At 31.8% G+C, this 26183-nt stretch overlaps 1 protein-coding gene and 1 pseudogene across 2 annotated transcripts; one reads left to right on the top strand and one right to left on the bottom strand.

Annotated features, from left to right (window-relative positions):
- Positions 1-5845: 5845 nt before the first annotated feature.
- On the bottom strand, positions 5846-8950 carry LOC149536378 (secreted RxLR effector protein 161 pseudogene; annotated as a pseudogene).
- On the top strand, positions 6613-25818 carry LOC149536379 (protein JOKA2-like). Of its 2 annotated transcripts, XM_089804430.1 has the most exons (5): positions 6614-6813; positions 10568-10653; positions 24594-24636; positions 24768-25235; positions 25351-25818. In XM_089804430.1, the coding sequence occupies exons 3-5, from the start codon at positions 24616-24618 to the stop codon at positions 25393-25395; spliced, it is 534 nt and encodes a 177-aa protein (XP_089660556.1). In that variant the 5' UTR covers positions 6614-6813; positions 10568-10653; positions 24594-24615; the 3' UTR covers positions 25396-25818. The 2 variants fall into 2 exon arrangements, with proteins under 2 accessions (XP_089660557.1, XP_089660556.1); XM_089804431.1 differs by lacking the exon at positions 10568-10653 and having other exon boundaries at positions 6613-6813.
- The last annotated feature ends 365 nt before the right edge of the window (positions 25819-26183 follow it).

A 26183-nucleotide genomic window follows, 5' to 3' on the forward strand; every position in this document is an offset into this window, starting at 1 on the left:
ATCTTGAAAGCACCCATTGAAGGAGGGTTATAGATCAATTCAAGTGTTGGGTCAAAGAGATAATGAGGAAGTTAAGTGTTGTCTTAATATTTCCAAAAGCAAGGGCCTTCTTATTGAGGTCTGTTCAACTTAGAATCCTTACCAGTGATAGGTTGGAGAGGCTTGGTATAGATAACATCTTTAATTATGTTCTTTGTGGAAATGCAATGGAAGATGTAAATCACTTGTTACTAAATTGTAAATTATCTCAATCATATTGGAAATGGTTTTGAATAAGTTTGGATGCTATATTCCTCTTCCTTGCGCTCTCTATATCTCTCTCTCTCAACATTTGGTGGGATGAGAAATTTTGAATAAGGGCTCTATCATTTTTGAGATATGGAGCATTTCTCATTCGGTTGTGGTAAAGGCTAACTGGTGGGAAAGGAATAAGATGATATTTAGGGAAGAATTAGTGTTAGTGGATAAGGTTTGGGATAGTATTAAAGCCTTAATTTCTAAATCACTTAATGCATTTTTTATGTGGTCCAATTCTCTCTCATCTCCCTTATCCTTACTTATGTTTTGAATAGAAGGAAGAGAGGGAATATCCCACTGGAGGGGTACTAGTTGATAACATGGCTAAATGAGAAAATAGAAGGAAATTTAGATGGGAAAGGCCTAATGGATCCTTTACTAAATAAAAATTTTATGGGACCTCCAAAGGGAACCCAGAGAGGTTAGAGATTGGGAAAGTTCTAAGAGACAATAGGGGCAATTTTTTTAAGGATTTAACTGTTAGAATTCAAGATTGTTCAAATAATTTAGTAGATGCTTCAGTAGAGTTGGAGGGAGTTCAAATATCTCTAGGTACGAGATTAAACAATATTTTTATTGAAGGTTTTAATATCTAGAAAGATCATCACTTGGGAGTTTCAATATGTCTTGGGTGAAGTGTGGAAACTTCTCCCCAGATTCAAGGAATTTAAGATTACTCATTGATTTAGGGAGGCTAATGCTATTGTAGATTGGTTGGCTAGTTGGGGCACCTCATTGGAGTAGGATTCATGTAAATTAATTGGTTTAGAAATGAGTTAATGGGTTTAGGTACACAAGATGTCAAGTTCTCTATGAGATGATGTTGTCAAAAGAGAAAGTATTAGTGGATGTTGAGGACAAACCGAAGCAGAATAGTGAGACAATGACAAATATCCTTCCCTACCTACAAGGGGATCCGTCGTCAAGAGGAGCTTCACATCTAAAGCAAGTGAATGAAGCTCAATCTCTCAAGATCTCCCAAATAGTGTTCAAAGGGCCTAATTACTATGTGAAACATATATGCATGAAAGCAAACCTAAATCCAATTTTAGAGCACCAAATGAAGTGTGAATCTATGAAAGCATGTAAAAATAGTCAAGCCAAACACATGAGATTTTCATTTTAGTTCCAAATCCAAGTGTTATAGAGATCCAACAAAATACCTAGTAATCCTTGCAATGCATTTTTCTTTGTTGTACCTTTCATTTATGCTTGCACGCTCGCTTGCAACGAACAAAGCAACAAGCAAACACAAGATATGCAATAATATACCAAAGCCAAGAGGTATTCCTAGATTAATGGGAAAATGAAAATTAAATGAAAAGGTGTGACCCACATAAGAGAATGTGCAATTAACATTTAATTAAGAGACGTGGAGTGTAAAACTCCATAAAAATTATAAGATGAGGAGTGTTTTTATTTAATTTAAATGTAAAATAATCCCTTTTCTTATAAAATAAAGTGTGTGACATTTATTTAATTATTTCTTTTAAAATGATAATTGTTGCACATAAAATTAAGTAAAGAGGGGTTTTATTTAATCAAAAGGGAGCAAATTCTTTTAATTCAATAATACAAAAATATGGAATACCATCTTCATAAGCATTTAACAACTACAAGATGAGATCATTTTCACCTATATAAAGGATAAAAACAAAAGAGTATATTCTTTAATACTAACTTGTCAATAATGACTAAGCCCCAAAAATGCCCTTTATAGAATTTAAGATATGAACTCAACATTTACTAGTCTTAATCTATCCTTATAAATTTGTAGTATTTTATCTTAGAGAGTCTTAGTCAACTTTATATATAGTTATGATTAATTAAGTTATATACAAAGTTGTCAAATCAAAAGTTGTGTATTAAAAAACATGTAGAAGGTTAGGTACATTTTTAGTGAATTATATATATATATATATATATATATATATATATATATATATATATATATATATATATATATATATATATATATATATATATATAAGTATGGCAAAGAAAATCATTACAAATTTCAAATTTTAAAACATGTCATTCTGATTTACATTAAAGTTTTTGAATCAAAGGTCAAGCCAGAATCTCATGATATTATTCTAGTTATTCAAATTGATATAGAATTATTGACGTATAATTATTTAGGTCAAGTTTTTCACAATGCATCTATAAGTAAAGAAAAGTTAAAAATGAAGTTTCAATAAATACTATATGCAATGTAAACTTGTGAAGGATTTTATTTAATATGGACCATGTCATAATTTGTGAAGAGCAGTTAGTACTAATCACCAAACCCAAGTCTTCCTTTATATTTATACTAGAATAATATAATAAAATTAACTATATATTTTATAATGTTGTTGTCCTCATTCTTGTCCACCTAGTGGACCTTTAATCCTCAAGAAACCAAAACTTTAGTTTCACAATAAGCACCAACTCTTATTGATGATCATGATACTAACCAAGAGGCTAAATCCATCAACGCAAGTGATTTAATAATAATTTAGGGAATGAAAAAAATCTTCACATTTTTTGGTTGGGTAACCGGAAATTCTATACAAATATTTATTTATAACATGAGAACAAATAATATCATAATGAAAGGAGAGATACACCACCCTAGAGTCCATATCCTTTGCTCATCTAGATCCTTGGTACTCTTTAGAATGGTTGTACTATGGAAATGCAATATGTTACTAGAGTACTATTAACTATTTTGTTAAACCTATGTAGAATATACTCACATGCGACATCATAACTTACATGCGACATCATAACTTAATAACATTATGATATTTTTCTTCATAGACCATTTTCATATGATTTATTTAGGTAAGGAAAGTCAACAAGTAGTTGCACAAAATAATTTTATATGCCAACACATCCTAAACCATAGTTTGGAGTTTGATGATTTTTTTGGTTGAAGCTAGTATGTCAGTAAACTTCTTAAAGAAAAGCTTTCAACTTTTAGGTATTCATGGATCTCTCTATAGAGATCATGAAACACCAAATGATTTTTAAAAAATGGCATTTTAAAAGTTTTTCCCAATACATGCTATATTCTTGCACCAATATTCATTCACTCAAAAATGTTAGTACTTGTGGCCAAATGTCCCAATAGTGGTGCATAAATGGGCCAATCACTAACCAGAAAAACTTATAAAAATATGATTGACTATTAGTACATGTGTGATCCACTATTAGTGCATGAGTTATCATGCTTCTTTAATAGTACTAAATAGGGGGGCTAACATGAAAAATGGTTATGGTTATTAAACCCCCTAATGCATATTAGGCTATTTCCTCTACTTATGGCACAAAACCTCATGGACAGAGACTCCATGAATGTGATTTAGTCTTTAATTTGTATTCAAAATCTTAGGTTCATGCATGTGATTAGTATTTTAGGTTGTATTCTAAATTTTCTATGCTCTAAACTAACTCTAGTATTAATTAAGTGTAGTTAGATAATTATGCATACGCATAAGTTCATAATTTAGGAATTCACATAGAAAGGCCTGTCCAACTACGACAAATCCTCACAATATGCAATTTTGTACATGGTACATTACAACAAATCTAGCTTAATATTTTTTAATGTTTAGATTTAAGTCTCAGTTGAAAATGTAGGAGTTCTCATATATTATTTAGTACAATATTAGATAATTTATTCCTCTTTCAAATAGTTCACCATACTACATATTATTTTAGGATAATGATGGAATTTAATACCAAGTTCAAGGATTGGTTGATTGAGAAAAATGTTAGGGAAACTTCATCTTTTATGGGATTCAATTCATGCCTTTTCTCAAAATGTGGTGTATGACAAATCTGCAATGAGCTTCATCTATCGAATAAAGTATTAATAAAAAGTAAGTATCATGTTTTGCATGCATTAACAACCACTTATATAAACTTTTAGAGCTTTCTAGATCTCATCAAGTCTAACCTCAAGTTGGGGTATTACCATGTTCTTATTTAGTAAAAATATATCTATTGATTTATTTAAAATAAAAGAAGGGATCTATAATTTTTGTTATAGCAACATTTTTACAATATTTATGAATCTATAATATATATATATATATATATATATATATATATATATAAGTATGGCAAAGAAAATCATTACAAATTTCAAATTTTAAAACATGTCATTCTAATTTACATTAAAGTTTTTGAATCAAAGATTTTTGATTGTGGACATAATTAAATATCATCAACAAGAAAAGAATGAAAAAGTAATTCAATTTATTATTATCAAGTGTTTTAATAAATAAATTTTTAAATATATTTATACTTAATTAGGATATTATATTTTTAATGTTTCAAAAAGTTAAAAAAAGAAAAATATTGAAGATGAAAAATTAACTTTATTATATTCTATTAGTTATAAAATTTATTTTATTACATATGCATTCTTATTAAATTATAAATAATAATAAAATATATTACACTTATTTTTATATATTAATATTGTATAATAAAAATATATTAAATTATATTAAATTTATTTCTTTAATCTTATTAAATTATATAGATTTGAATTACATTATACAATATAAAATAAATTAAAACTCTGAAGTGTTAATTTAAATTTTTATTTATAATAACATAAAATAAATAAATATTGTATATACATGACACAACAAAAATAAATAAATAAATGTTGTATTTTAGTTCATATACTTTAACACATATTGAGCACGTAGAACATACACAAGGCTTCCAGTACAAAAGAAGTTTCAAAGTTTCTAATACAAAAAGAAAAGTTTTAAAACAAGTCATGTAGGTACATGAAATTGACCAGAAAAGCCATTTGTTTTCACACTTTATTTGATCTTTGCAAAGAAATGCTTTTGATTTTTTTGATTGGGTGTGATTTTTTTTACATCTACCATTTGGATCACGCTCCATGACCCAATCCTAGTATGTACTCTAAGACTTCCAATACAGAAGAAGTTTCAAAGTTTCCAATACAAAAGGAAAGTTTTCAAAACATGTTAAATACATGATCTATTCTAAAGACTTCCAATACAAAAAGAAGTTTCAAAGTTTCCAATACAAAAGGAAAGTTTTCAAAACATGTTAAATACATGAAATGGATCAGAAAAGTCATTTGTGGAAATTTAGTTAACACGGTGTTCTTAACAATAGACCGCAACAATGAGTTCAGACCCTCTCCCGCTTTATCTAATCAGAACAATAGATTACAATAAAGTAGGGCAAGGGTTCAATATGATCCAAAATCATTATTTTCTTTACAATCAAGCGAATATCTATAACTTGCATACCTTTAGAGTGGCTGAAGAGTGGAGAGGAATTCGGCAACGCAACAGTCATTGAAGTTTGGACAAATGAGACAGAACGCAGGGATTCGCCCGGGCAAGAGCTACGTACAGAACGCTGAAAATGAAATAAAAACATATACAGAAAGGTGGAGATAAAAACGTAAGAGCAGATGTTTTATGCCATCCCGCTTGTTTTGCTGTGGAAACTAGCAGTACACAGGTGCAGATGGGAAGTTAATTGCAATAAATGAAAGTCAGTGTCAGTTCATGCCGTGCAGATCACGTCTTGCAGCGGCTGCGGCCATTGAAGTCCTGCGACTGTTAGCATCTGTCAGGGTACAACGTTTTGAGATGACCGTGAAGTCAACGATGGGATGGGGATGGAGGATGGCATACCTCCAACCAGTCGAAATAACTGGCTGGGTAGTCAGTCGAAATAACTGGCTGGGTAGTCGTTGCCTATCGCTTGCACCTTTTTCTGGTGCAAGTGCTACTTTAAAAAAAATCTATATCATTTCCTCTTTTAACATTGGGGCGGCCATGCCTATGTGTGATGGTGGACGACGTGACATTCCAAAAATTTTATCGATTGCAGTAATTTGATGTGACAACCATAGAGAACGGACTGAGAAGACGATGATATGATATGACAATTCAAGCCCATGTAAAATCATAATGATCTTAGTAAATTTTATTAATTGAAAAGGACTATTCATCAAAAAAAATAATGATTAAATTAAATTAATTAGTTTTAAGATATTATTATTATTATTTAATTATACTAACATTAATAAGATTTATATTTATACACTACAACTTGAATATTGCTTTCTTAAATATGGACATTGCTTTCTGACATACATTAAATTTCCGATTAAGATCAGATTCTCTCTTTAGTTTCCGCAATCTTATACATCCAATCTGAGATGAGATAAACCTTGCGAAATTATAATTTTGGTTTCTTTACAGCTGGAAACATGATAGCCACTGCTCTGAGTAAATGAGGTGTACGGAAAGTTAATATAAATATATTATAAGATCAAGCACGTCGTAACTTTCTGTACAGCTAGAAATATATTCCTGCGCTACCATAAAATCTTCCTTATATAGTTACCTGTCATATTTATTGTGACTTTTCATAAGCGAGTTCTGCTTAGGGAGAACATTGGTGAGGTACTTCGTTATCGGAAAGCTTTGATCTTTATTCTTTGCGGAGTCTTCATTGCAGGCAAGTCTCTAGAGAGCTTTGCTTTTCTAATGTTATTGTTTGTGAATATTACAGTTTATTATTGTAATCATAACTCTTTGATATGAGGTTTAATCATTAAAAAAATCCCTGCTATTTCTAATTTCTTTTGTGATAAATACATTGGAACCCTATCTTAGGGTTTAAGAGTTCCAGTAGATCCGGCAAAGTTAGAAGAAAATTGATGGAACTCTGAGTTAGGTCTGGTACATAAAACGGTTCGAAGTTTTAAAAATTTAAGCGTATTTTCTCTTTGCTTTTTATAATTTTTTTAATGTGAAAAGAATATGAATAGCGCGGCATATTTGCAGAGCTTCAGCCTTTAGTTGAGTGCTGTTGCGGCTGCATCTGTTTAAATAGACTTATTTACCGATAATATGAGGTTTTAAATAGACTTAAAATTTTTTCAAAGGAATTATTTTTCATATGTTACCTAGTGATGGTTGAAATTCAGTAAAATGTTAAGAAAAAGTTCAAATAACTTTTACAGACCCTGTTTCTCTCACAACAGTCTTTGTCTTTGTTTCGATTAGTTCTTAGATTTGTATTTGCTTTGAACATCAAAGCGAAAACTTTATGTAAAATTGTTCATATAATTTGTCTCTATATATCGATTCATATTTCATGAGAAAATGTTTCGAGCATCTGTTGTCTACATCTAGTTAAATGTTAATACTTATTTCTTATAATTTAAAAATATAATTTTGCTGATTTTTGATTCGTCGGAGCAGGCAGAAAAATATTTTTTTTGTTTGAAAAAACCAAAATTTTAAACATTAGAACATTCAGCTTCAGTCAGCTTCCAACTTTGTGGGCAAAATCGAAAGCTTCATCCTCAAGCTTCTCACTTCAAATTCAACACCTCTGCACCATTCTCATATGCCCTCGTTTATGGAGCACGGGTTTAATTTTGTAAATAAAATAATATGCAATGGGGGTGATATGAAATTTGTGAAAAAACAAACAGAGAGAATAAAACAGCAGAAAGCTCAGGAAATGAGCGCTGAAAACTCCAGGCCCAGCAGGTCTATTTATAGCTGAATGAGTAATAAATTTACAGAGCATTCCAGAGATAAATTTGGTTGTATATTTAATGAGAGTAGTTGGAGGGATGGCCGCACATGTCTCCAGAAACATTTTGGTCGGTGCCGACCAGACCTTGCAATGTAATTAATTTACGTTGACATCCCCCCTAAATTAATTACAATAGCTATACTAAAATCTACTGTCTAAATATCCCCCCATAATCTATATATGATGGGTCCCGGCCTAAAGCCTTGTTAGGTACCCATTTACAATCAGTTATCTCCTAAATACAATGGTTGGAATTCATAAGAATCCCCCTTGAATGACAACCATGAGATAATTATGTCACTGCTCTTAAGCCCAAAAGATGTCGAAGATATACAAACTTGGCTTCACTTAAAGCTTTGGTGAATAAATCAGCAATCTGGTCTTCGGTCTTGCAATATTGAAGATGAATCACCTGTTGTTGGAGGAGATGCCTGATATAATGATGATAGACTTCAATATGTTTGGTGCGAGCATGGAACACTGGATTCTTAGACAATGATATGGCACTTTGATTGTCACAATGAAGTAGAGAAGGCCCTGCATGATGTTGCTGAAGAACTGATAGGATAGCTCGTAGCCAAGTGATTTCTTTTGCTGCTTCATTTGCTGCAGTATATTCAGCTTCTGTAGTGGATAGAGCTATGGTAGACTGCTTTTTACTGCACCAAGAAACGGGACCTGCACCAAGATAGACAATATAACCTGTAGTGGACTTACGATTATCCATGCATCCTGCCCAATCAGAATCTGAATAGCCAATAAGGGAAATATCTCCATGAAATGAATAATAGATGCCCATCGTTAAAGTCCCTTTCACATATCTTAGTATTCTTTTAGCGGCTATCCAATGTGGGACTTTAGGTGAGCTCAAAAATCTGGAAACCACACTAACTGCAAAAGAAATATCAGGACGAGTGTGTGTTAAATATACAAGACTACCAACCAATTGCCTATATAAGGTAGGATCAACATCTTCACCTTCCATGTCCTTGCTTAATTTCAATCCCGGAGCAATTGGAGTAGATACACTTTTACAATCTGTCATTTGAAATCTCTTCAATATGTCTAGGGCATACTTAGTTTGAGAAAGATAAAGTCCATCATCCTTTTGCCATAATTGTATACCAAGAAAATAGTGTAGAAAACCAAGATCTGTCATCTCAAATGTATTTTGCAAGCTTAACTTTATGTTATTTATTTTATTCATGCTATGTCCTGTGATAATAAGATCATCGACATAAAGCACAATGATTATGATATCACCACCAGCAAATTCCTTTACATACAAATTTGGATCATGAGGACTATTATGGAAGCCTTGAATTTGAAAATATTCATCAATTTTAGCATACCAAGCCCTTGGAGCCTGTTTGAGACCATATAAAGACTTCCTTAATTTGCAAACCAAATGTTCTTTCCCTTGTATTTCAAATCCTTGTGGCTGAGTCATATAAATCTCTTCATCAATTTCACCATTCAAAAATGCATTTTTAACATCCATTTGGTGTAAAGGCCACTTAAAATGAGCTGCTAATGCTATAATAACTCTGACAGTACTAATTTTTGCTACTAGGGCAAAAGTTTCTGTATAATCTATCCCTTCTTTTTGTGAATACCCTTTGGCTACAAGTCTTGCCTTATGTTTCTCAATACTCCCATCTGACTTGAACTTGGTCTTATAAACCCACTTATTGTTAACCACATTCTTACCTTTTGGCAACTCTATCAATTCCCAAGTGTTGTTCTTTATCAAGGAATCATACTCATTTTTCATAGCTTTTTCCCATTCATGTTTTCCTTTGGCCTCTTCATATTTTTGAGGATCATTAGTTTTCATTATGGTGGTCATTAAAGCATAATTAATTTGATGAGTCCTTTGATAAATTTCTTGAATACTCTTGGTCTTTGGGGAAGGACTAGATTCTTCATTCATGTCAAAGGGTTCCTTAGAACTTTCACCAGTTTCAAAATCATTAGGATCTTCATGATTCTCAATGGCCACGTTTGGAATAGGAGTGGATATTGGCATATCATCAAACCCTTCATTAAACTTGACATCCCTACTTGTAAACACATCTTCCACACTAGGATCATACAACCTATATCCTTTCCTTTGGTCATCATACCCCACAAAGATGCACTTAATGCTTTTCTTATCAAATTTCTTTTCTCTTATCTCATCCAGAGAATAAAACAGCAGAAAGCTCTGATACCATGAAAAAACAAACAGAGAGAATAAAACAGCAGAAAGCTCAGGAAATGAGCGCTGAAAACTCCAGGCCCAGCAGGTCTATTTATAGCTGAATGAGTAATAAATTTACAGAGCATTCCAGAGATAAATTTGGTTGTATATTTAATGAGAGTAGTTGGAGGGATGGCCGCACATGTCTCCAGAAACATCTTGGTCGGTGCCGACCAGACCTTGCAATGTAATTAATTTACGTTGACAATTTGGTCTGGCATGTTAGCTGCTTCATTTTAAATTTCAGTCTGCCGAAACCAAACAATGGGTGGACTGTTTCGCAATGGAGAACATGAACTAATTAGGTTCAAATTTACAGCTTTCCAGTCGCGTCTTGTATGTTGTTGTTTCATGCCTTAGACACATTATTTTACTTAGGTTATTGTGCAATGACATTATTGTTCTGTGTTGGTTGCACAGATTTGCAAATTACTATCATCCAGCTTTCTGACTCTTCGCGTTTTGTGAACTATTATCATCGATCATTTTCCCAGCTTGCATCAAAGGTATGCAATGTCTGCTGAGTTTTGTTATTCTGTTACAGGTCATGCATTGTAATTGCAGTAGATTCGATGTTTCCTTAGGAAACCTATAGTTTTAGTCTCGATTTTTTCTTTTAAATTGTTATGGTAAGAATAGCTTTGCTAGATCTCTCCTCTAGATGTGGTTATATCATATATATGGCTGGAAGTAGCAAATAGGTTTGATAGATATCTGTTACAAATTTTTGTTTGCACTTAGTTCATTATATGCTTATAGTGCACTTGTTTTTCATTACTTGTTTGATAGATGCCTCTTACAAATTTTTGTTTGCACTTAGTTCATTATGTGCTTATAGTGCACTTGTTTTTCATTACTTTGAGATGCACAACTACAGGGATGACGGTAAAATATTTCCTCATACCCATAAATGTTTCAGTTCCCATTTCTACTAAATTCTTGCCCAGGGAGTCAGATTAAATGGATATTAAGGAGTGCCCAACAGCTTTAGAGGAGGCTGTGTGTTGGCTTGCATGTTTAGAATTGCAAGTGTTCTTTAACAATACTGTCATTCTATTTGTACAAGTTGACAATGTAGACAACTATAGAGGTGTACAGAAAAAATAAAAATTGTAATAAACATACCACACTGCTATTTCGGATTTTCCTAAGGTTTTAGTTAGGTAGGCAGATGTCTCTCTAAAATAGGTTAGCTGTGTTTTCTGACCATCTAATGATTCATTGATCAGAGCCCTATAGGATAGTTGCCTCAAGGAAATTTCCGCTATGACAGTCATCAGTAAAGTTATCAAAATGTCACTCACACAGTTCTGAACATTGGGATGGTGATCTTGTATTCCTCCGGTCCTTTTTTTGTGAATTGTAATTTGAATATTTATGTTTCTATTTTCCATATGTGACTTACAACTGTGTCTCTGCCAATAGATTAAAAGTGTTTGAACGTTCAAATGCTGATTTTGACAGCCATACATTAAGGGTCCGTTTGGTGTTCGTGGAATTTCAAAAACTCAGATTTCTACAAACTTTGGTTTAGCCAAATCAAGGTTTTGGATATCTTCATTCCGATTTTTGGGATTTTACTGAAGCTGTTAGTTTCACTCGGAAGATGCGTGTGAAGTGCCTAATCTTGGAGTTGAAGGCAAATATCAAAAAGTAGTCCAATCTATTGTTTTTACACTCCTTAAAAAATAAAACCAGGTTTTGATTTTCAATTCCCACTTGCTAGTAGGAAGTTGGAAAACCTGGTTTTGAGGCAAAATTGGAAGCCCCATATGCTAATTCTATTTTGCAAATTTTGAAACAAACACACAAATTTTCAAATTGGGGTTTTGAAAAAGCCAATTCTTATCATCTTCCAGGAACCAAATGAACCCTAAGGGTCTATTTGGTTCGTGGAATTTAAAAAACCCGGATTTCTACAAACCTTGGTTTAGCCAAATCAAGGTTTTGTTTATCTTCATTCCGATTTTTGGTATTTTACTGAAACTGTTTGTTTCACTCGAAAGATGCGTGTGAAGACACATTTTTATGTGTAAGCTTGGAGTTGAAGGCAAATTTCAAAAAGTAGTCCAATCTATTGTTTTTACACTCCTTAGAAAACAAAACTAGGTTTTGATTTTCAATTCCTACTTTTTTTAGGAAGTTGGAAAACCTGGTTTTGAGGCAAAATTAGAAGTCTCGTATGCTAATTCCATTTTGCAAATTTTGAAACAAACGCACAAATTTTCAAACCGAGGTTTTGAAAAAGCCAATTCCTGTCATCTTCCAAGAACCAAATGGACCTTATATGATTAGGTTCACATTTATAGAATTTTTGTCACATCATGTATGTTGTTATTTCATGCCTTCGGAAAAGTATTTTATTATAGGCACACCTATAAATGCATCTGTACATCTACTACTTAGTTAATAAATATTTCATGCCTTAGGGAGAGTATTCTATTATAGCCACCTATAAATGCATCTATACATATGTTACTCAGTTACTCAATAATAGCAATAAGATGAGCTTGAGCATGCACTTGAGGTTAGTTATTCATTGGCTTAATTTCAAGATATTATGTTTTTATAATGTACCTCATGGGTTACCCCCTATGAGAACTATAAGTTATTTAATGGATTTGATTCCTAGAGCTAGTTTTCCTAATAAAACACCACACAGACACATACATAGAATGAAGAATTGAATAAATAAGTACAACAATTTCTTGAGAAAGATTTAATGAGAGAAATTTTGAGTCACTGTGTAGTACCTGTTCTATTGGCACCTAAGAAGAAAAGAGAATGGAGCATGTCCACTAATTCTAGAGCTATAAATAGAGTAATAGTTATGTACAAATTTTCTTGAAGGAGATGAAAGGAAGACTTATTTTAAGACTAATGAAGGTTTGTATGAGTGGTTGGTTATGTCTTCTAGTTTAACTAATGCGCCTAGTACTTGTGAGGTTTTGAAGAAGTTCTTGGATTTTTTATATTTATTGTATATATTGATGACATGCTAGTCCACACTAAGACAAAAGAACATCTTATGCATATCAAATAGGTGTTGCAAAGGTTAAAATAGGAAAATTCTCTGATAAATTTAAAGAGATGTTCCTTTATGAAAGAGGATATTGCGTATCAGAGTTTTGTGATTTATGTTAATGGTTTGAAGATGGATCTTGAGAAATTGAAATCCATTCTTGAGTGGCCTACAGATGAGAATGTTGGAGAAGTCAAATAATTTCATGATTGGTAAGTTTCTATAGAAAGCTTATCAAAAATTTCAATTTAGTTTGTAATGCTATGATAGAGACTATGGGAGGGATAAAAATGAATTTAGATGGACACATGGAAAAATTAAAATCTTTCAAGCATTAAAGGAAAAGATCAAAAAATTGCTTGTGCTTGTTTTATCTAACTTTACTAAAGTTTTTCAAGTTGACTATGATGCTAGTGGGAGTGCAGTTGGATCTATTTTGAATCCATATGGTAAGTCTATACAATGAGAATTTGAATTACGCTAAGAGGAAATATTCAGTGTATTACTAAGATTTTATGCTTTTATTCAAGTCTTGAAAAAATGTAGACATTAAATTCAATGCCAAGAGAATTTGTATTGTACATTGATCATAATGACTTATAGTATTTGGGAAGTGAAATTGAGTTGAATTAGAGACATATGAAATGGGTTGAGTATGTGCAAACAATTTCCATTGTATTGAAACACAGAAATTGATAGTCCAATAGAGTTGTTGATGCCTTTGAGTAAGCGAAGAATATTGTGGAAAAAGATGAGAGTTGAATTACTTGGTTTTGATGATCTTAAGAACTTGTATGAAATTGATCCTGATTTTGGAGAACCTTAGAAAGATTGTAAGAACCTTGTGACTAATGAGCAAGATAAGTGGGTTGATTATTTCATTTGGGAAGACATGTTATTTAAAAGAGTTCAAATGTGCATATCTAAAGAATCTACGAGGGATAATATCATTAAAGATAAACACAGTGATGGACTTGCAAGACATGTTGGGACTGATAAGACAATAAAATTGATTTTAGAAAGATACTTTTTGGCCAAAGATATATAAGGATGTTAGAAAGATGGTGAGAGCTTGTAAAATTTGTGAAGTTGCTAGGGGAATTAGTCAGAATGTTGGGTTGTATACAACTTTTTTTGTTCCTTGTAAGCCTTGGAAAGATATTAGTATGGACTTTCTTCCAGGACTACCTAGAACTCAAAGAGATAATGATTCCATCTTTGTAGTGGTTGACATATTTTATAAAATGACACATTACATTCCTTGTAAGAAGACATCATATGTAATACAAATAACAGATTTATATTTTTTAGAGCGAGAGATTGTGAGATTACATGGATTGCTTAAGATTGTTGTTTTAAACAGAGATAGTAAGTTTACTGGAAACTTTTGGAGAACAATTTGGAAGAAGTTGAAAATAGAGGTTAATTTTAGTTTTACATTTCATCCACAAACATATGGACAAAATGAGGTTGTGAACAAAATTTAAGGTAACTTGCTAGGATGTTTGATTGGAAACAACCATGTTGATTGCGACTTGGTCTTGGGACAAGATGGATTTGCATACAAAATTTCAATTAACATAAGTACTAAGAAGACACCTTTCAATATTGTTCATCGAATTCACCCTAGAGGAACTACAAATTTGAGAAACTTGAATAATGAAATGAAACATGGTGCTAAAGTTGAGAAATTTGTGGACTTTATGAAGAATTTTCATAAGGAATTAATGAGTAATCTGAATAATAGTTAAATCAACTAGATTATAAGGAGAGAGCATATATAAGAAGAGGAGACATAAGACTTTTTTGAGGTTGGCGATGAAGTAATGGTACATATGAAGAAGAATAGATCTTTTGTTGGTACTTATGGCAATTTGAAGATGAAGAAATTTGGTCCTTGTAAGATTTTGAAAAAGTGTGACAGTGGAAATTCTTTTGACATTGAGATTCTTAATGACATGTATATTTCAATAGTTTTCAATATTTCAAACATTTATGAGTATTATGAATTTGATGAAGACACACCTGATAAACCTGATTATCCTAAGAAGAAGACAAGGGTAATTGACAATATTTTGGATACTAGAGTCAATAAAAGCACCAAAGGAAGAGACTACATGGAGTACTTACTGAAATTAAAGAATAAACCAATAGAAGATGGTTCTTGGATATCATAGGATGAATTGGATCTTTATGATACTTCTTAGAATATCAGGGTTTCCTGATGAGGACATCATTTCTTTATTTACCCTAGGTGTCTCTTGTAGGAGCATTTTGGGTACTTTGGCAATGTTGCATCAACCAAAAATATTTCCTTTTAGTTGTTCTTGTCTGTTGTTTTAGGAGTAGTCATTGTTATTCATGTTTTCCCTTTTTGCATAGGTAGCTCCTTATTGAAGACATCACAAATCATGTATCAAAGCCCACAAAAATTAATTCATTCATTGTTTACTCATGGCACGTTCTTTATTGGCAGCTCAAGTGACATGTGGTTTTGCCTTTGTCAAGGTTCCATGTGCTATCAAGGCTCTCTATGGCCTTGGGGTTTACTTCTTAGATCATGTGTGGAACTATCTTTGTCCTTGCACAACTTAATTTTCTTGTTTGTAAGGTTGCTAAATTATCCTTTAGGGTAAGACCTATATTTTGTAATAATATTCCTAACAAAGCTAACTTGTGATCTTTTTGGCTATATATTTGAGATATTGAGTTAGGGTAGGTAATACTGAAGTTCTAGATAGAAGGAAAATGTTAATATTTCGCACTGTAAACCTAAGCTCCTAAGCTTGTAGATTATTTATTGAAAATATATGGCTGCAACTAGGTAGGCCTTATGCTTGGCATGTTAATGCAAGATTTTTTTTTTGCATATCTACATTAGGATTCGCTATAATTTCTTGTGGTTTTTCCTGTAAATTGGCTTCTATGTGTAACTCTTAGTGAGGGAAACTTAGGATTCCTTTCCTTGGGCTTCCTAGCCTTGCTCATAAGGTCATTTAGAGGGGGGAACATATACCTCAATTTTTTTTGTAAATATTTGTACACAAAATGGTATGAAGGGAGAATTTATAGCTATTTATACTTCGTAGAAAAATAGAGTGAATAAGAGATAGAATATACTCTTGCAGTTTATGGATTCCATTGTGTAAGATAGAATATAACCATTATTGAGATGACAAGGATAATGATGAAAACAAAAGGTCTCCAAACTAAATATTGGGGAGAGGCTATATAAACAGTAACCTATTTGAGAAATAGATGTCCTAAAATGACACTCCATGAAGAGATTGCTCTTGAGGCATGGGAAAGACATAAACAGATGAATGAACACTTATGTGTGTTTAGGTTTGTAGAATATGCAAACATGCCCAAGGAGACAAGGAAAAAAATGATGACAAGGGTATGAAGTGTATCTTCACTAGTTATAGATTATAACCTAAGGCAAATAGATTATAAAATCCAATCACCAAGAAGATTATCATTTATAGAGATGTAGATTTCCTTGAAAATGAAACATGGGATGTACTAATTGACACATCGTGAAGAAGTCCATGTAAAAGGCCAATTATTGTTGAAGATGACAAGGTTGACGATAATCATGATGAAACAATGACAAATATAGAAAACTGCTAAGAGCTCCTAACATATCCCAATAGAAATAGGTCAAAATGTAATCAACCATGGACGACTAGAGAATCCACTCCTATGGCTCTTGTTGGATCTAGTTCGGTAAACATAGAAATCTTGATAGCTTCATACCTCTCTTAGTGTAGATTATACAATGTAGCACCAACAATAGTGATATTTTTGATCCCACTCTCACCTTTTATTGCAAAGAAAGACCAAGAGTCTAATGGGGGATACAAAAAGATGAAAGATATGGAAAATATTTTGATGATAGCATCAATTTTGCATTATTTTCTCATACTGATCCATTTTAATCTAAAGAAGTTGTAAAAGAAGAGAAATGGTGTGATGCCATGGATGAAGAAATATATGCAATAGAAGGAAATGAAACTTGGGAGCTGACCAATTTTCCTTTCAAAAATAAGATTGGGGTTTTAAATAAGACCACGTGCAACATTGAAGGAAAATATATAGGCATAAGGCGCATTTTGCAGTCAAGCAGTACAAACAATAGTTTGATAGAAAATAATGAGATGTACACTCTTGTTGCAAGAAAGGAAAGTGTGTGTGTGTAATTGTCATAACAATGGGAGCCCAACACAAATGGTAGGTATTCCAAATGGATGGGAATTCTTCCTTTCTTAATGATTTGTTAGAACAAGAGGTTTATGTAGAGAAGTCACCTAGTTATGATGTTCTTGGTGAAGAATACAAAGTGTACAGGTTCAAAATACAACTTTTTGGGTCGAAACAAGCTCCACGGGCATTATACAATGAGATTGACTATAATTTTATGGGAACTGACTTTAGAAAAGCAATTGTGAGTGGACATTATTTTAATCAAAAACATTTTGGTAAAATTTTAATTGATGTTTTGTATAAAGATAATTTAATTTTTACTATGAATGATAGTTTCCTTATTACCAATTTTAAAGAAGCCATGAAGAATGAGCTTGAGATGTCATAATTAGGTATATTGACAAATTTTCTAGGCATTAAAGTAAAACAAATGCATGATGACATTTTTATCTTTCAAGAAAGTTATGAAAAATAGATTTTGGAAAGATTTATAATTTTGAACAATAAGGGAACCCCAACACGAATAATTTTAGGTCTAAACTTGAACAAAAAAGAGTAACAATAATTTCAATCCAACATTATTTAAATTTTTGTTTGGAAGTTTAATGTATTTAATTACAACTAGGACTAATATAATGTGTTTATTAAGTCTAATTTCTAGCTTTATAATGACTCCAAAGGACATCCATTGGAAAGTAGGTAAGAGAATCTTGAGGTATGTGAATGGAAAAAAAGAAGTTATGGTATTATATATGCCACTAAAAATAATTTCTGGCTGGTTGGTTACACAAATAGTGATGGGATAAGAAGTTTAGATGATAGGAAGAACATTATTGGTTTTATTTTTAATATAGGTTCAAGTGTAATACTATGGGCTTTGAAGAAGCAACCCATAATTACTTAGTCAACCTATTTAATTAAGAATAATCTTAACAAATTGGAAGGAGGGAAAAGAGGATGAAACTATGATATTTTATATGATAATATTTTTTCAACAACTTTGAAAAGTCCTATGTTTCATGAAAGATGTAAACACATTGAAACTAGGTATCAATTTATCAAAGAATTGCTTAAGTTTGGTGAAACAATATGGAAATTTGCAGGTTTAGCAACAAGTGGTAAACATATTCACCAAGCCATTAACTGTTACAAGTTTTAAGCACCTAAGGAGAAATCTAGGTATAAAATATTTTGACCAAGCATGATCACGTTTTTGTATACTCGAGATAGAGGGAGTGTTGATTTTATAAAATAAGATCAGATTGTCTAAGCCTTGCTGATGTCACCCCTATTGCTCTCTAGCTTTTAAGCACCTCACTTCCTTTCTTGACATTAATTTCAAGTGGCTTCTAGTGGATTATAAGTCTCCAACACTTTCTAGTAGCTATTAATATCAATGGCTTCTTGAGAAATGTAGTCTTGTCCAACTTACATAGCTATTAATTTAAAAATCTTTTTTTTTTCTTGTTTTTTTTGAGAAAGTGGGTATCATTAATCGAAGGAATGGTTTCCATATTTGTGAACAATCGAATTCAGATTTGTGGTTTATAGGCAATATTAAGGAATGTTTTTTGTAGTCTATTTTTAGTAGACAATTTGTATCATCTAGCATGTATAATTTTGTGGAGTAATAATTGGTCTAGATATTCTATATTCAGTCTCATATTGTTGTAAATTTTATTTATAATGTAAATTTTATTTATAATATGCAGTTTCAAAATAATAGTTTATTTTGTAAGTTTGTAATTTCTATTTTTAGATCCGTAGAGGTTAGTTTCAAATTTGCAATAGAAGAAAGAAATAATATTTCATATCTCTAGCTCTATCTAATTTCTTTTGTCTCCATTAATACCACTATGCATTCCAAATATAGGAAAAAGCTGCAATCAATGTATATGCTTTATTTTGGTTTGGTCTATTTTGAATATCTTTCTTAGTTTCTATTTACAAAGCATTATTTTGTTTCCTTCATTTTAATAAAGTCATATCATTTTTCTTGACAAATTTTCTCAAGATAGATTCATTCTTGTATGTCATGTTGTAGTTTTATATTTGCAAACACCTTTTACTTTTGAAATTAAAGGCAACAAAAAATGGGGGTTGACCTAGAAGAAAAAAATGTTGCAAAACAACTACAAGTCAAATCAATCACATACTAACCTACCCCCTCTTTAATTTTAAAAGCTATCAGGTGTTCCAAAGTGTAGCCAATGTTAAAAAAACTACCAACAGTTTGAGCCATAATATATACATAAACTATACTAAATAAGAGTCCATAAAAGGACCATGAATAGAGCCCACAAGAGTATAGTGCTAGAATAACTATCATAACAAAAACTAATTCTAAAACAAGGAGCATAGCTAACTCTCCTTATTCTTATCCTTCCACTCTAGTTATCCAGCACCAATTGCAGTGAATCATCTGCGCAACAATAGTTAGGCCCTTTTCTCCTCATCTAGGAGGTGAAGGGTCGATGTAGTTGAGTGCGTTCACCCTAATCATGAACTTGGTAACCTTGTCAAATCTCTTCTCGAGATTTTTTTTCTTGTGCTCCAACTTTTTGAAGTTATTGCTAATGTCCCCAAACCCTTCCACTTTTTTTTATATTATTGTTTGTAGGGGCCCCAGGGGTTCCATGTCAAGGGGTTATTTTCCTTTACTTTGTTGATGAGGGGGGAGGCGAGGTTCTCACCTTGTTCACCCCCCTATTTATCCGACATGCTTTTTTTGGGTAACACAAACATGGGAAGGGAAATGGCTTAAGTGACTATTATTCTCACCCTTTCACTCACAGTTTTGTCATCCTTATCCACAATAGACAACTTTTTTTATAATACGAAGAAGGATGAATTTGTATGCAACATTCCTTCCATAAATATATATGTTAAAAATTAAGTGTAAATTGAATGAACTTTCCTTTTCTATGTAAAATTTGTAGTTATTTATAGGCAAGAGCCTACAACACAATGGTAAATTGTGAGCCTCTTATCGGAGAGGTCTTGGGTTTGACTCTACACAAGCATAATAAATAATAATCTTATGAATGGAAAAAAAGGCATGGGTATGTACTGAGCAATTTATACAATTACCTGAAATGAAATACAAGAGTAAGGGATAAAAAATGAGGAGGAAATCTATAATTTCTATATAAAAGAATAAAAAGAAATGACATGTCCTCATAGATGTACAAGAGGGAAAATTACGAGTAGTTATTTCAAAGGAACATCTCAAACTAAATACAACGAAGGAAAAATTGACATTCTTAAAATGGTCCTTAAGCTTTACTTGGGTAAATTACATAAATGAGTTGAAAGCCCAAACTTTTACAATGAATTTGAAACATATCTCTAGAAAGAGCCTTTGTCAATATTTTAGCAACCTTATTTCCACCTATAAATATAATAGTGACACTTGTCTCCAATTTTTAATCTAATAAAGTGGTTTTGGAGAGACATATATGTTGTCATTCATTGGAAGATAAAATTTTCAGGCAATGACACTTTAGCTGTCACAATACAATGGTATTAGTGCATCCTTTGTATTCAAGAAATCTTCAAGCAATCTTTTAAGCCATAAAACTTCTTCGATAGTATTAGTGCATCCTTTATATTTAAATTATATGTAGAATGTTTATTCTTGTTATTCCAAGAAATAGCACCTGATCTAACAAATAAATAATATTCAAAAGTAGATTTCTCATTATTGGGATTTCTCCCAATATCTAGACCATTAAATCCTTTTGAATAAAATATATAGAATTTGCATCATAAAATAAACCAACAATAATATATTTATTTTTAATATACCATAAAAAATTAATAACTTCAAAGTAAGTTTAATTAGGTTTAGACATAAATATTGAAACCAAACTAATTATATAAGAAATATCTAGTATTGTAGGAGTTAAATAATTCAAATTTTCTACTAATTGTCTATATAAAGTAGTGTCCATAAATAGAACTTATATATCAATCATCTAATTTCACAATGAATTGAAACATGAGTAGCATCATTTATTTTAAACTTATCTAGAAGATCGTGACCATATTTACTTTGAGATGAGAATTTGGTTTGCCAAATTTGCATTCTTCCAAAAATGTAAAAGTCCTAAATCCGTCATTTGAAATCTTTGATTAAGTTCAAATTTATTAGAATCAAATTAACATATTTGAATATGAAGTAAGAATCAAATTATCCACATGCAAAATAATATTTTGATAATATAATCTTCAATATGTTTACTATACAAATTATGACAAGCTTTTCTTTTAGAAAACCCTCGAGAAAAATCTAAATGTGCATTACCTTCAATCAGGAGATTGAAACATATAAATTTCCTCATAAAATTTGTCACTTAGAAAAGGAACATTTAACATCTATTTGGTGAATTGACCAATTCATTTTAAAAGCTAAACAAAGGACAAGTTTAATAGTAGACATATTAATAACAAAAGAAAATCTCATTAAAATTTAAGCATTTAATTTGAGAAAATCTTTAATAACTAATCTGGCTTTGAATTTACTAATCTTAATATTGTTATTCAATCTAGCTTTATATAACCTTTTGCATGAAACCTTCCTACTATGCAGTAGGAGAACTTAATCTCAAGTTTGATTAGAAAATTAAAGTACTATATTCCTCTCGCACTACTTTTTGCTAATAAGGTTGAATTTTAGCTCAAGCACTAGAATTCATAATAGGAGACATGAAAATATAACTACAATAATTAAATTTCCTATGTTTAAGTTCATTCATCCTAGATAAATAGTTTTCACTTTCTTGAGGAAAATTCTTAAATTGTGTAGATTCTAGAATTTATAACAGGAGACATGAAAATATGACTACAATAATTAAATTTCCTATGTTTAAGTTCATTCATCCTAGATAAATAGTTTTCACTTTCTTGAGGAAAATTCTTAAATTGTGTAGATTTTCTTTTAGAAGCTGGCTTATTAGTCAAAAAAGAATCATGAGAAGTTGACCTATCTAGAAGATCGTGACCATATTTACTTTGAGATGAAAATTTAGTTTGCCAAATTTGCATTCTTCCAAAAATGTAAAAGTCCTAAATCCATCATTTGAAATGTTTGATTAAGTTCAAATTTATTAGAATCAAATTAACATATTTGAATATGAAGTAAGAATCAAATTATCCACATGAAAAATAATATTTTGATAATATAATCTTCAGTATGTTTACTATACAAATTATGATAAGCTTTTCTTTTAAAAAACCCTCAAGAAAAATCTAAATGTGCATTACCTTCAATCTCTGATTGAAACATATAAATTTCCTCATAAAATTTGTCACTTAAAAAAAGAACATTTAACATCTATTTGGTGAATTGACCAATTCATTTTAAAAGCTAAACAAACGACAAGTTTAAGAGTAGACATATTAATAACAAAAGAAAATCTCATTAAAATTTAAGCATTTAATTTGAGAAAATCTTTAATAACTAATCTAGCTTTGAATTTACTAATCTTAATATTGTTATTCAATCTAGTTTTATATAACCTTTTGCATGAAACCTTCCTACTATGCAGTAGAACTTAATCTCAAGTTTGATTAGAAAATTAAAGTACTATATTTCTCTTGCACTACTTTTTGCTAATAAGGTTGAATTTTAGCTCAACCACTAGAATTCACAATAGGAGACATGAAAATATAACTACAGTAATTAAATTTCCTATGTTTAAGTTCCTTCATCCTAGATAAATAGTTTTCACTTTCTTGAGGAAAATTCTTAAATTGTGTAGATTCTAGAATTCATAACAGGAGACATGAAAATATAACTACAATAATTAAATTTCCTATGTTTAAGTTCATTCATCCTAGATAAATAGTTTTCACTTTCTCGAAGAAAATTCTTAAATTGTGTAGATTTTCTTTTAGAAGCTGACTTATTAGTCAGAAAAGAATCATGAGAAGTAAACTTATTATTATTGTTATTATCATATAACTTTCACTAGAAAGATGTGTATAAAAAGTAGAGTTTAGAAAGTGAGGTTGTCTCCTCCTCCCTCCCTTTTTTCATCTTATATGATAAAAACTATATAATTATGTAAAACTTACCTTCTAATTATATCTTGTAAAATGGTCAAAAGATATTCCATATAAATGATATGTTTAATTAAATAATTCATATATGTTCATTTAAAAAAAAAACTTAACTTCTAAATATTCTTGTAAAGTGTTCAAATTCTTATATAATGTTATGAAATATCTTATTATGACACTAGTACAAGGATTTGGTTGACTCGGATAGGTACCTTATCCTATCCTTAAATCTCTAACAAGTCGATTCGATGATACATCATTTCCAATTATTTATTTGGTAGTATCAGATCTGAGCAAGATGTTATATGGTTATGATTATAAGTATTTTATGACGGATTAGGTTAGTGTTTTATTCTTCTATATCTCGAGAGCAAAGAGACATCTATTTGAGGCTTCCCTGCAACATTCCACGAATTTCACGAATGAAAGCTTTTACATTTCTGAGTTGGTCTGTGGTGGAGAACTTGTATTCTTGAAAGAGAGGTCACAAGTTCAAATTCCATTGGGGGTAGGGTATGTACGCCTTGTTTGTAATGCCAAGTGCCTATGTGCCTCTCAGAAAAGAGTACGAGGTAGTCCCATATCACTCTCACCATACGCCTTGTTTGTAATGCCAAGTGCCTATGTGCCTCTCAGAAAAGAGTACGAGGTAGTCCCATATCACTCTCACCATACGTTTCACGTGCCATGATTACAGTTGAACATTCTTGTATGTGAAAGATAAAACAGTCCACGCGTCCTCTCTCGAATTCCATGCGGATAAGGCAGCGGACTTGGGCATTACGCTTGCCAATTCTATTCACCTTTTAAGTTCCAAGGCATTTATACATTTTCATTTTGTGCATTTCTTTGAGGCTTCTGTCCAACGTCGAAGAATTAATGACGTACAGTGAATGAAGTCTGAAGAAGAGTGTAATGCCGTCTATTTATGCTGACGCTTTGACTCATGGCTTGATTTATGTAGTGTGTTTCGTAATGTAAAGATTGTACAGTGTTTCGTATTCGCTGTAACGAACTGGAACACAATTTTCTTGTTAAGTTTATGCCAATGAGCTCACATAAATGTGAATGTGCGGTGAATATATCGCAAGAAAATGCCTTAACTATCTATATAGCTGCTATACTTGACAAGTTTGTAATGTAATCTGGATGCAGATTTTCAATTGGAAGCTGAAAGATGGGGACCAAATTGATAAAGGTAAGGAATTTAGTTAATATCTCTTGACTTCCAGATTAGAATTTGCTGTGTGGTTTAATATTTGGCGTTTCTTAGATAGTCTTGTGGCAAAGTTGTTTAATTTCCTGACCTCACTAAATTATTGATATCAGGTGAAATATGCAGACATGATGACACGGCTTAAGGTGCCAACTGGTTTGTATAGAACTCAGCCTATATCTTTGCATGGTTTGAAATCCAAGATTTTTGATCTTTTCAAGTTGAAGGGGGACGCCAATGAACTTAATTTAAGATATACAGACGCAGATGGTGATGTTATCTCTATATTAGATAACGAATGTTTATTAAATGCATTACGACAAAATATAAAGGTAGATCCTTTTTATATGGAGGCGTGGTTGAGTAGGAGCGAATTAGGAAGTGGTCGAAAATGCAGTGAGGGTAGGTTTGATAAAATGGGGCCATTTGGTGGAGGAGGGGGAATCGACTGGAACGATGGAAAACTTGAAGGAATAAATGCAATCACAGTAACCACAAGTGAAGAATCTTCGCAGCAACTGAAAAGGGTAAAATTCATACCGGAGCTCGACACGGGGGGAGCAGGAAAAGCAATTACTACGGTAATTAATTAATTAATTACAGAGCGAGTATTTTTCATTTCCCGTGTTGTTTCTTGCAAATATTCCGTGATGTATCTGACTTTATTTAATTGTTCCAAACATTAATGGTGTGCAGAAATTTGACTACCCAAATGAAAAGATTCAAGAGATAGACTTGTAGAAGGATCGTGGACAGTCATCACAGTTTTGTTGTTTGAAACCAACGTTGCAGAGTATGGACCGTTTGGGCAGCAGATTGCACTACTTCCCACCATCTCATGAAATCAAATGATATCGTTGGTGTTTACAGCCGAGCTTGCGATAAATATTTGGACTCCATTGGTCTGGACTCCAGTGGTGGAGGAGAATGAAGGCGAATCGCAGCTACGAATGTGAACAGGGTTATAGTTCTGTACTAATTGTGAATAGACTTTACTCGGTTAGTGGAGCCGTGCTCTTCCTTTGGATGTATAAGAAAAACTGTATTGAGTGTTACAACTCTGTACTGATCTACTTTTTTATATCACCATGAAGTATCATTTCTATTTTCGAAAGAGGAAATGAAGCTATAAATATCGAACTTAAAAAGAAGTGTTCCCATCTATTTCGTTTTCACCAATTGTTTTGTCTTTTTACTTCATGTCATAGAAAGTGTTTTTCTAGTTAGTCTAATAAGATAAGTACCTTACAATATATAGGTTCAAAATTTGATGTAATATTTTTTATTTGAGCAAATCAATTAGATTAATTTGATTGTAATTTTTTTAATTTGTTCAAGTCAATTAAGTCAATTATCTTTATTAAGCTTCTTTAGTAGTAAAAGACGAAACGAAGCGCACACTTAATAAGCATCACTCTGGTTACCAGAGAAGCACAATTAAACACACTCGACATACGACCATGAGAGGGGTGAAGATTGATGCTGAGATCTTCACTTCAAACTCCAGCTCCACCGCTCCATTTCCACTG

The sequence above is a fragment of the Cupressus sempervirens genome, chromosome 10 (assembly GCF_028749045.1).
Source record: "Cupressus sempervirens isolate cs-2001-9-10 chromosome 10, ASM2874904v1, whole genome shotgun sequence".
Classification (NCBI taxonomy): Eukaryota; Viridiplantae; Streptophyta; class Pinopsida; order Cupressales; family Cupressaceae; genus Cupressus; species Cupressus sempervirens.

Excerpts from the sequence above, each read along its gene's own strand:
- LOC149536379 (XM_089804431.1), top strand. The coding sequence starts at position 24,616 with ATGGGGACCAAATTGATAAAG. Across the intron at positions 24,637-24,767 it reads TGGGGACCAAATTGATAAAG|GTGAAATATGCAGACATGAT; the intron begins GTAAGGAATTTA and ends TATTGATATCAG. Across the intron at positions 25,236-25,350 it reads CAGGAAAAGCAATTACTACG|AAATTTGACTACCCAAATGA; the intron begins GTAATTAATTAA and ends AATGGTGTGCAG.